The sequence below is a fragment of the Trachypithecus francoisi genome, unplaced genomic scaffold (assembly GCF_009764315.1).
Source record: "Trachypithecus francoisi isolate TF-2019V2 unplaced genomic scaffold, Tfra_2.0 Lachesis_group10, whole genome shotgun sequence".
In the NCBI taxonomy this organism is placed as follows: Eukaryota; Metazoa; Chordata; class Mammalia; order Primates; family Cercopithecidae; genus Trachypithecus; species Trachypithecus francoisi.
In genome coordinates, this window is record NW_022681455.1 from 73,717,877 (window position 1) to 73,729,919 (window position 12,043).

At 44.7% G+C, this 12,043-nt stretch overlaps 1 protein-coding gene across 3 annotated transcripts in view; it reads right to left on the minus strand.

The window, feature by feature from the left end:
* LCMT1 (leucine carboxyl methyltransferase 1) overlaps positions 1-12,043 on the minus strand; it is a 70,620-nt gene that overhangs the window by 14,088 nt on the left and 44,489 nt on the right. For all 3 annotated transcript variants that reach the window (XR_004438823.1, XM_033217709.1, XM_033217710.1), the window contains exons 6-7: positions 4,191-4,293; positions 630-750 (exon numbers count right to left, since the gene is read on the minus strand). Coding sequence is in view for 2 of the 3 variants with exons in the window: in XM_033217709.1 (XP_033073600.1) it covers positions 630-750; positions 4,191-4,293 (224 nt within the window). In the remaining variant the exon portion in view is untranslated. The remainder of the gene's footprint in view (positions 1-629; positions 751-4,190; positions 4,294-12,043) is intronic.

The window sequence follows — 12,043 nt, forward strand, 5'->3', positions numbered from 1 at the left end:
GCTCTAAAACAGAACTTCTTCTGCAATAAATCAGAAGAAGTAACAGGCAGCTGGTAAATCATACACAGTAATCTTAGAAACTAGAATATTTTACATTAAAATCCCACATTTCCAACTTCTTTCAAAAATCAGGAGTTCTGGCAGCTCTAGGCTCACATGCCTACATGATAACAACTGGCTGTAAATGGACAGTGGCCACTCCCATGAGGTGGGACGTTGGTGCTCCAGTTCACCACAGTCCCCAAACCCTATACTACTACACCTGGCTGACTTCCTCCACTGGTACCACCTGCCTGTCCCTGACAGTACCTGAGTTGCTACCCCAAAATGCTGGTAGCCAAAATCCCCTTCCTCATGTTCTATGACTCCACGGTACATGTAATGATAAAAATAAGAACTTGAAAGACTTTTGTAAAGGCTAAGACAGAAGTTCCAATAACTCTAGCTAAAAGTCTGCAGGAGGTCAAGAGGTCAGGAGTACTAAGATTGCTGGTTGATGAATAAAGGAGATACGTGAGAGGCTGGAGGAGGAAGGAAAAGGATGAGGGAAGTTATCCGAAGGGTGCTGGGAGAGGGAAGCCACCACAGGGGTCCTGTACAGAATCCAATTCGCCTGTGCTTCCTTTTACCTGTTCGTAGTTTATGAACATGGCTGCCTCAAAACTGTTGGCTGCCCACTTCAGGAGGCTTGCGGACTGCTCTGGAGTCATGTAAACCAGCACACATTCAGCTATCAGGAGTGTTGGCAATCTTAAGAGAAGAAAAAAAGGCACATAAATTTGTTATCATCAAGTCAGGACCCTCTAATCGTACTGCAGTGCTGGTGGGGCAGTCCATGCCCCAGGGAAATCAGAAGGCCTGAGTGAGCACAGCCCCAGTCAGGGCAGAAATACATGGGGAATACCATCACAATCCGAGCTTTCTACTGTGAACAGGTGAGCAGTGAGCAATGATTTGTGTGGCAATGAAAACATGTTAAGTGTGTGTGCTGAACTGTAAAAACGGCTACAAGTTCTCCCTTGCTGTGTAATCACACCATGCCAACATAACACTACAGCTTTTCCCATTTGAGAGGTGTTTATTCTTCTACCCCTGGAATCTAGGCTGGTCATGAAACTTTGCTTTGGTCAACAGGACAGTAGCAAACATGATGCAAAAAGAAGTTTTAAAGTCACTTGCACATTGGTGCTTGCTCTCTTGCTGCACTTGGAAACCTGAAGGAACCCAAGCTAGCCTGCTATAGGAGGAGAAGGAACCATCTGAAGGAACCCAAGCTAGCCTGCTTGGAGGAGAAGATCTGTGGAATAGAAGGAGGCCTCCCAACTGACAGCCAGCCAGACCCTAGCTGGCCTGCCCACTATCCACATGATTGAACTCCAGGATATCAGCTAAACCTAACCCCAATCAGAACCATCCAGCTAAGCCCTGTCCAAACTGCAGAAGAACCTCCAGCTAAGTAAGGCCAACCCAAACTGCAGAAGAACATCCAGCTAAGCCCAGCCCAAACTGCAGAACATCCAGCTAAGCCCAACAAGAAACTGGCTGAAAAGAACATGGTATGCCCTACCCAATGGACTACTATGCAGCTCGTAAGTATGATGTTTCAGGGACTGTGTTTATTGATACAAAAGCTATCCATGGTCCCCAGATTCAAGTGGCCTATCAGATGCTTCCCTGCACTTCTTCAAAGCAGATATCCCAGGAGTAACTAAACAGTCAAATGTCATTAGCTGTTTAATGTCTCTTTACACACAACAATGTGTAAGCTGTTTTGTTCATGGCTCTATAGTGGGTACCGGTACCTCACAGAATCTTGATTATTTGCTAAATGAGCGAATAAACTAACAAACAAATGATTATATGTGAACATATACACACATATATTCGATTTTTTTTTTTTTTTTTTGAGACGGAGTCTCATTCTGTCACCAGGCTGGAGTGCAATGGCGCGATCTCAGCTCACTGTAACTTCTGTCTCCTGAGTTCAAGCAATTCCCCTGCCTCAGCCTCCAAAGTAGCTGGGACTACAGGCACACACCACTACACCCAGCTAATTTTTGTATTTTTAGTAGAGACGACGTTTCTCCATGTTGGCCAGGATGGTCTCAATCTCTCAACCTCGTGATCTGCCTGTCTCAGCCTCCCAAAGTGCTGGGATTACAGGCATGAGCCACCGCACCCAGCCGATTCTTTTAGAAGTTCCAAAACTGGCTGGGTGCAATGGCACATGCCTGTAATTCCAACACTTTGGGAGGCCAAGGCAGGCAGATTGTTTGGGCTCAGGAGTGCAAAGCATGCCTGGGCAATATGGTGAAACCTTGTCTCTACAAAAATTAACTGGGTGTGGTGGTGCATGCCTGTGGTCCCAGCTACTCAGGAAGCTGAGGTGGGAGGATCACTTGACCCTGGGAGATTCACGTTGCAGTAAGCACAGATCACGCCACTGCACTCCAGCCTGGGTGACAGAGTAAGACCCTGTCTCCAAACAAACAAAAAGTTCCAAAATTATACACATAGCATAATCACATTTTAAAGAAAAACATATATTTACAAATTTGGGGATAAAATTATTAAGGTGGTTATCTCTAAGTATTGGGATTAGGAATTATTTTTATCTTCTCTTTGAGGAACCATCAAAATCATCAGCAACAATTAAAACTACAGAAATGAAGAGCATTCCTCAGAGACTTCTTTGACAGTTATCAACAGTCTCAACCGCTAACACAGGTGGATTCTATTAGTACTCACATTTTCACTTTTTTTTTTTTTTTTTGAGATGGAGTCTTGCTCTGTTGTCTAGGCTGCAGTGCGATGTCATGATCTTGGCTCACTGCAATCTCCACCTCCTGGGTTCAAATGATTCTCCTGCCTCAGCCTCCTGAGTAGCTGGGGTCCAGGCGCCCAACAACACGCCCAGCTAATTTTTTGTATTTTTAGTAGAGATGGGACTTCAATATGCTGGCCAGGCTGGTCTCGAACTCCTGACCTCAGGTGATCTGCCCACCTCGGCCTCCCAAAGTGCTGGGATTACAGGCATGAGACACCACGCCCAGCCTATAATTCACATTTTTCAGAAGAGGAAACAGATGCAGAGAAGTGAAGTCATCCAAGGTCATGGTCTAGTGCATGTTCCTGTCAGGATTCAAACCTGTGCAGCTGGACTCTGTTCCTAGACTCATGAACTACAAGGAACATTCTCCTTATGCATATATGCAAGATCTTCTCAAAGGGACACCACGAAAGTGGAACTGCTATATCCTATGGTACACACACTTACAACGTTACTCAATACTTTCAGATTGCTCCTCACTCTGGTTGCACCAAGTTCACTTCCAGCAGTGGTGTATCATTCCCTATCCCCCACATCCTTGCCAACACTTGATATTGTCAGCTGTTACATTTTTGCCAACTTGGTGAGAGTAAAATAGAATTTCATCTGATTATCACTGATGCCCAATACCTGTTTCATATGATATTCAGTTTCTTCTTTGAACTGCCTGGTAATCTATCCTTTGCCCATTTTTCTATGAGGCTTTTAATAGTAGTTGTTCTTTATATATTCTGGACGCCAATCTTTTCTTTATATGTTACAAACATGTTTCTATCCATACAATTATCTTCTCTCAAACTTTTATATGAAATAAGGCACCAGTATTTTTACAAAGTAACACAGGTGATTCTGACGTAGAAACAGACTTGAAGAACAGTATTGCTTAAAAATTTTCAGAAAACTAGGCCAGGCGTGATGGCTTACAACTGTAATCTCAACACTTTGGGAGGCCAAGGCAGGCGGATCACCTGACGTTGGGAGTTTGAGACCAGACTGACTACATGGAAAAACCCCATCTCTACTAAAAATACAAACTTAACCAGGTGTGGTGGCGCATGCCTGTAATCCCAGCTACTCGGGAGGCTGAGGCAGGAGAATCACTTGAACCTGGGAGGTGGAGGTTGCGGTGAGCTGAGATTGTGCCACTGCATTCCAGCCTGGGCAACAAGAGCAAAACTACATCTCAAAAAAAAAAAAAAAAAAAAAAAAGAATTTTTTTTCAGAAAACTAGGTAGCAATGAAATAAAACTTACAGAATAAAAAATAAGAACATGAGTATCATGCTACACTTCTGACTGGCCTTATCTCATAATTAGCATAAAATCACAAATGCAAAAGAGGTTTTAAAAAAAAATCTCACTGTGTATTCATGTTACATTTCTTTAGTTTCTCTTCCAGTTCAGACAGGTCTCGGAGATCGGCTCCAATAACGGCATATCTCTTTGAATCCAGTATGTGTCCATCTGCAAATGCAATCAGAGACTATAATTTTAATGAATATGTCTTTTCCAAAGTTATAGTAGCCTTATGGTTTTTCCCTACTAAAAAAATACATGCATCGTTAAAAAAAAAAAAAAAAAATTAGAGGAGGGTAAAAATTAACCAAAATCGTATCTTCCAAGATAACTATTCGTGTTTTGGTGTGTAACATTTCAGCCTTTTGTCCTATGTGCTTAAGTTATTGTACACAACAAAAACACATTCTCCCTCTCATGCACATAGTGGGTGCACACACGCACACACACACACACACACACCCTGAATAGAGAAAAGAAAATGGGACCATCCAAGATGTGGTTTGAAAACTGCTTTTCCTACATAGCAACAGCATCAGGGACATCCTTCTGTATAATGATTTCATAGCATTCCACTGACTGGATAAAATATAACTTATTTAGCCAATCCCTCACTATGAGACGTGGTATTCCTAAGTTTTCCCCATCTAGGTATTGCAAGCATCCTTGTATATACGTCATGAAGCACCTGTCCAGTTATTTCTTTAAAGTAGACAGTATGAGTGAAATTAAGAGATCAGAGGGTAGCCAGGCGTGGTGGCTCAAGCCTGTAATCCCAGCACTTTGGGAGGCCAAGTCGGGCAGATCACGAGGTCAGGAGATTGAGACCTTCCTGGCTAACACAGTGAAACCCTGCCTCTACTAAAAATACAAAAAAAAAAAGAAAAAAAAAATTAGCCGGGTATGGTGGCAGGCGCCTGTAGTCCCAGCTACTCTGGAGGCTGAGGCAGGAGAATGGCACGAACCTGGGAGGCGGAGCTTGCAGTAAGCCAAGATTGCACCACTGCACTCCAGCCTGGGCGACAGAGAGACTCCATCTCAAAAAAAAAAAAAAAAAGGAGATCAGACGGTAAGCCTATTAAATATGGGGACCCATTAGCAGGCTGCTTTCTAAATCTTATGCCCATTTGTGTTATGTTTTAAAAAAGACAATTTATGTACTAACGTATTTACAAATAAAATGACAGCCTTTGCTTTGAAAGACTCCAGCAGAGGTGGGATGAAATGGTATCTATAGTGATCCTCAGGATTCAGCTGTCATCAGAATCACCTGGGTGGCTTGCTAAACCACAGATTGATAGGCTCTACCCCAAATTTCTGATTCACTACATCTTCCACTAGCGGAAACTGACATTTCTAGTGGCTGGACGCGGTGGCTCATGCCTGTAATCTCAACACTTTGGGAGGCCGAGGCGGGCAGATCACGAGGTCAGGAGATCAAGACCATCCTGGCCAACATGGTGAAACCCCATCCCTGCTAAAAATACACAAATTAGCTGGGTGTGGTGGTAGGCACCTGTTATCCCAGCTACTCATGAGGCTGAGGCAGGAGAATCGCTTGAACCTGGGAGGTGGAGGTTGCAGTGAGCCTAGATCGCACCACTTCACTGCAGCCTGGGTGAAAGAGCAAGACTCTGTCTCAAAAAACAACCACCAAAAAAAGACGGACCATACTTACTCAACTCTGAGAAAGTCAATTAACATTGATTTAAAACCTCTGTATTGCTACTAGCAGTTCTTTCTGTGATCAATACTACTTTAGAGGATTGATTTCTAAGAGGCTTAAGAGGGAAGAGAAGCCCTGAAAATGTAAGACCATAATATGGTTTAAAAACTTAAGAACCAATTTATACACAGCCAGAATGAAAAGACAGTTGTGAAAATCCTAACTACTCAGGCTTGGTCATTATTACATTAAAGCAGTGGTTCTCCAACAGGGCAACTTTGCCATAGGGAACATGTGGCAATGTCTGGAGACACCTTTTGGTTGTCACAACCACAGGGTGCTATTGGCATCCAGTGGGCAGAGGCCAGGGACGCTGGTAAACATCCTACAATGTACAGAACGGTCCTACACTACAGAATTACCCAACCCAAGTGTCAAGAGTGCCGAGGCTGTGAAACCCCGCATTAAAGTTACACACAAAAACCCAAAGGCCGCTCGTTGATATCCAATTGTTAAAAATCCCTAAATAGTCCCAATTATTCTCTGATAGAGAAACTTAACATGCTGTGGCTTTTATCCAGAACATAGTATCCAGAATAAAAACTCGCTTTTGAGTGAATTTGCAGTTACATGGGCTTTGGTCTCAAACAGCTCTAATGTCAAATCTCATGTGAGCAAGCTGGGCACCGTGGCTCACACCTGTCACCACAGCACTTTGGGAGGCTGAGGCGGGAAGATTGCTTGAGTCCAGGAGTTCAAGACCAGCCTGGGCAACACGGCGATACCCTACCTCTACAAAATATACAAAAATTAGCCAGGTGTGGTGACGCACGCCTGTAGTCCCAGCTACTTGGGAGGCTGAAGCGGGAGAACGGATTGAGCCTGGGAGGTCGAGGCTGCACTGAGCTGTGACTGCATCACTGTACTCCAACCTGGGCAACAGAATGAGGCCCTGTCTCTAAAAAAAATTTCATGTGACTCTGGGAAAGTCACATAATCACTCAAGACTACCTTTCTTTTAATCATAAAACGTGAACAATGCCAGTCTTAGAAGACTGTGGTTAGGATTCAAGGAAATGGTAAAGTGATGATACTGTGGTACCATGGGTGGAATGGGAAATTCACCGGGGCAGAGAGGAATATTTTAAATTTTTCAGGGGAACACAGAGATACTACTCAACATCCGTCAGGCATAAGTAAGCGACTAGCTCAAGGCCATCACAGTTTCAACATCAGATTGCTCTGTATCCTTGCAAAGCTAAGTGTTCGGATGTTGCTATGGTTAAAAGGCAAGTACCAGGCTGGCACACGGTGGCTCATGCCTGCCTGTAATCCCAGCACTTTGGAAGGCCGAGACAGGCAAATTGCTCAAGACCAGTTCGAGACCAGCCTGGCCAACACGATAAAACCCCACCTCTACTAAAAATACAAAACTAGTCAGGCATGGTGGCGCACACCTGTAATCCCAGCTACTTGAGAGGCTGAGGCACGAGAATTGCCTGAACCCAGGAGGCGGAGGTTGCAGTGAGCTGAGTGTGTACCACTGCACTCCAGCCTGGGTGACATGTCAGAGCAAGACTCCGTCTCAAAAAAAAAAGTAAGTATTGTGCCAATGTGAATGTGGAGCAGGGGTGGTGTCTAATCTGATTCCAAGGTGAAGCTGTAAAGTGCCCTACGGGGCACACATCCCAGTAAGCAATTCTGGGTGCTTACGAATGAAGTAAAAATGGTATTTTTCTTTCACTGTATGTGTACTTTTTTTTCTTTTTTTTTTTTTGAGACGGAGTCTCGCTCTGTCGCCCAGGCTGGAGTGCAGTGGCCGGATCTCAGCTCACTGCAAGTTCCGCCTCCCGGGTTTACGCCATTCTCCTGCCTCAGCCTCCGGAGTAGCTGGGACTACAGGCGCCCGCCACTTCGCCCGGCTAGTTTTTTTGTATTTTTAGTAGAGACGGGGTTTCACCGTGTTAGCCAGGATGGTCTCGATCTCCTGACCTCGTGATCCGCCCGTCTCGGCCTCCCAAAGTGCTGGGATTACAGGCTTGAGCCACCGCGCCCGGCCTGTGTACTTTTTTTTCAAATGACTAATAAGTTGTTAGGACATAAATATACTTCGGCTGTTTAAACCTAGCTAATTAAAAAGAATTGCTGAGTGTGTTTTTTGGCTCAGGGATACTATGAAAACATTACTGAGACAAATTACTGGGAAGCAAGAAAGGTGGGGACCCCCTGGCCTAGCCCAATGCTTGCTACACAGCAGAGGTCTTCTGTGAAGACAACCACAAGTGATTAAATCCAGGCAGGTGCTGGAATGAGCCCAGCTGAGAAGTTTCACCTGAATGAACCCAACCCAAAGAATTGTAAGCTAAATAGACGGCTGTTGTTTTAAGCCACAAGCTAAGCAGCAGTTTGTTACAGTGCAGAAGCTAATGAATACCGGCTTTAATTATCTGCCTCGTTAAGCTCATATACTTTATCGTCCTAATCAGCTTTTTTTTTTTTTTTGAGACAGGGCTGTACTGTGTCACCCAGGTTGCAGTGCGGTGGCATGATCATGGCTCATTACAGCCTCGACACCCTCCCCGCACCCCCCCCGGCCAGGCTGCCTCAGCTTCCTGTGTAGCTGGGACCACAGGCGTGCACCACCATGCCTGGCTAATTTTTTTTTTATTTGTACAGATGTGGGGGGGGGAGGGAGGACGGGAAGAAGGGGGTCTCCCTATGTTCCCTATGTTGCCCAGGCTGGTCTTGAACTCTTGGGTTCCAGGGATCCTCCTGCCGCTGCCTCCCAGAGTGATGGGATTATAGGTGTGAGCCACCAAGCCAGTCTTAATCACTTTTAAGAGGGGATTAGGTCATGAGGTGAAAAGGCATGAGAAAACTGAAGACTTACACAATGTAACACAGTAGTTAAACACACACACACACAAGTGCTGGTGTATCATATGACTAATAATCTCTTCCACCACCGCCAGGTGCATTTCAAAAGAGATGTGTTGGATCTGTAGTGAATCCCATCAATCCCATTCATAGTATCTTCTATGACAGACTATCACTGTTGTTAAGCATTGCAAAGTGATCTTTTAGGTTCACAGATTTTCCCAGGAGCCTTTAGTTGGAAAAAAAGAAAAAGAAAAAAAAGAAGAAGAGGTAAAATGGAGACAGCCTGAGGCGGATTTCCGGACTGTACAGAGGGTTAGTTTGTCTGACTACCCATCTGATACTTATGACGCACTGAGCCGAGTCCTGGGAATAACTGATGAACAAGAAGACATGGTCCCTGCCCTCATGGGCTTATAATCCAGTGGGAAAGAGAGAGAACAAGGGCAAGTGGCTACAGAGAAGTTCAGGGTGTTGTGGGGCATGTGTAACAGGCTTTCAACTCCCTTTAGAATGGAGTCCAAAATTCTCAACCAGCTTTATGATCTTTCTCAATCTTGAAGCACGTACCTCCTGCCACCCAAGCCCCAGCCACACTGGCCTTTCCAGCTCTTCCTTCAGTGTGTCCCGGCTGAGATCATCTGTTCCCTACCTAGGGCCTTCTCAGGGCCCAGCTGAAATCCTGTTCACACTCTGAAATGCTTTCCACTTGCTGTTCTTCTCTCTTTCTGCCTACCTAATTTCACCAGAGTAGAAGTGGATTACAAAAACACAAACACATTGATCCATTCAAGCAGTCACGTGAGTATTCATTCAACACTGTCTATGCGCTAGATACTGCTCTTGGTGCAGGGGTTACAGTGGCGAACAAGACAGAAGCAGTCCCTGTTCTCAGGAAGCTTACATAGTAGAAGAGGGAGAAAGTGAATCATTAAATAAATGAGTCATCAAGATGGTATCACAGAGCAGTTAGTACCACAAGGAAACTGAAAGAGAAGAGTGTGAAATTAGGCAGCAGGGAGGGGGTCTGTCTTTAACCTAGTAGTCAGGGAGGGCCCCTCTGAGGAAATGGCAGTTGAGCTGATGAGAAGGAGCCCATCAAGCAAAGAGAGAGGAAATGAAAAGGACTGAGGGAAAGAACATGCTTGGCACAGTCAACAGCAAGGTATCTGTGTGGCTAGATCATAGTTACTGTGGTCAAAGGGAAAATCAGAAGCAGGTGCAGTGCTCACGCCTGTAATCCCAACATTGAGAGGTCGAGGTGGGAGGATCATTTGACCCCAGGAGTTCGAGACCAACCTGAGCAACACAGCGAGCCCCTTACCAAAAAATAAAAATAAAAATCAGCTGGGTGTGGCAGCACATAGCTGTAATCCCAGCTACTCGGGAGACTGAGGCAGGAGGATCACTTGAGCCCAGGAGTTCAAGGCTGCAGTAAGCTGTGACCGATCGCACCACTGTCCTCCAGCCTGAGCAAAAACAGTGAGACCTTGTCTCAAAAAGGAAGGAAGAAAGGCAGGAAGGAAGGCAGGCAGGCACGAAGGAAGGAAGGAGACAGAGAAAAAAAGAGGAAGGGAGGGAGGGAGGGAGGGAGGAAGGAAGGAAGGAAGGAAGGAAGGAAGGAAGGAAGGAAGGAAGGAAGGAAGCGAGCGACCGAGGGAGGGAGGGAGGGAGGGAGCAAGGGAGGGAGGGAAGAAAATCAGGAGGCACATAGAGGCCTGATGAACAACATGGGTCCTGCCAGGTAGGGAGTTTTAAGCAAGGGGGTAACAGAACCCAATTTCCCTTTTTTACTCTTTTGAGAGAAAGGGTCTCACTCTGTCACCCAGGATGAAGTGCTGTGGTGCCATCATAGCTCTCTGCAGCCTCCAACTTCTGGGCTAAAGGTAACCTCCCACCTCAGCCTCCCAAGTAGCTAGAACTACAGGCGTGCACCACCATGCCCAGCTAATTTTTTAAATGTTTTTGTGACAGGGTCTCACTAGGTGCCCTCAGCAATGCTCCTGCCTCAGCCTCCCGAAGCACTGGGATTACAGGTGTGAGACACCATCGACTCGGCCTTCCTTTTTAAAAAAAACACCTTCTGACTTTTCACATTCGTACACTTTTGATTTTTTACCCTAAGCAGATTTTAGCTTAAAAAAATACATCATCAATTCTAAGATGCATCCTTTCACATTTTAACATTCCTGAAATCAGGATGCATCTAACAGTTGGTGATGTGTCAGCTTAAGTGTCAGCACTTTTCCTTTCTTACTGATAAATAATGGTGATTCTTACTGTCACAGCCTTGTAGGTTTGATAAAACAAGGTCATTTTTAAACAAATATTTTTGTTGGTTTTAAGATCACCTATCACTTTGCCCAAATTTTCATTCACATTTTTATTCAAATTCTCCTTTCCCAGAATGATGGCAAAATAAAAATCTGTAAAGACCCAGAGTAAAAAATTTACCGACGAGACACAAAGTTAAAAGATAAGTAAAAGAACGAGAAAAAAGTTCAATAAAAAAAAGTTGACAACAGACCTTTATCAAAGAACACATCTATGTGTTATGAAGGGTTCCTATAAACTGAAAAGGAAAGAAACTACAAACTAACGGAAAAAGGAAATGAAAAACTTTACAAGAGGTCCCAACGTTCAATAAAACGAAGGAAAGATGCTCCATCTCACTAGCATTCAAAGTTACATAAATTTTTTTAAAATAATAGGGCATCAGCGGGGTGCAGTGGCTCACGCCTGCAATCCCAGGACTTTGGGAGGCCGAGGCAGGAAGATCACAAGGTTAGGAGTTCGAGACCAGCCTGACCAACATGCTGAAACCCGTCTCTGCTAAAAATATTTAAAAAATTAGCCGGTTGTGGTGGCGCTTGCCTGTAATCCCAGCTGCTCGGAAGGCTGAGGCAGGAGAATTGCTTGAACCTGGGAGGCAGAGGTTGCAGTGAGCCGAGATCGAGCCACAGCACTCCAGCCTGGGTGACAGAGGGAGACTCCATATCAAAAAAATAAATAAAATAAAATAAATAAAATAAAGATAAAAAATAAAATAAATAAAATAAAACAAAACAAAACAAAAGAAAAATAAATAAAATAATAGGGCATCATTTTGGCCTACCAGACTGGTAGAAATTTTTTCTTTTGGATAGACTCTCATCTCACTCTGTCACTCAGTCTGGAGTGCAGCAGCATGATCTCAGCTCACTGCAACCTCCGCCTCCCAGGTTCAAGCGATTCTCCTGCCTCAGCTTACCAAATGGCTGGGATTATAGGCGCCCGCCACCACACCCAGCTAATTTTTGTATTTTTAGTAGAGACGGGGTTTCACCATGTTGGCCAGGTTGGTTTTGAACTCCTGACTCAGGTGATCCACCTGCC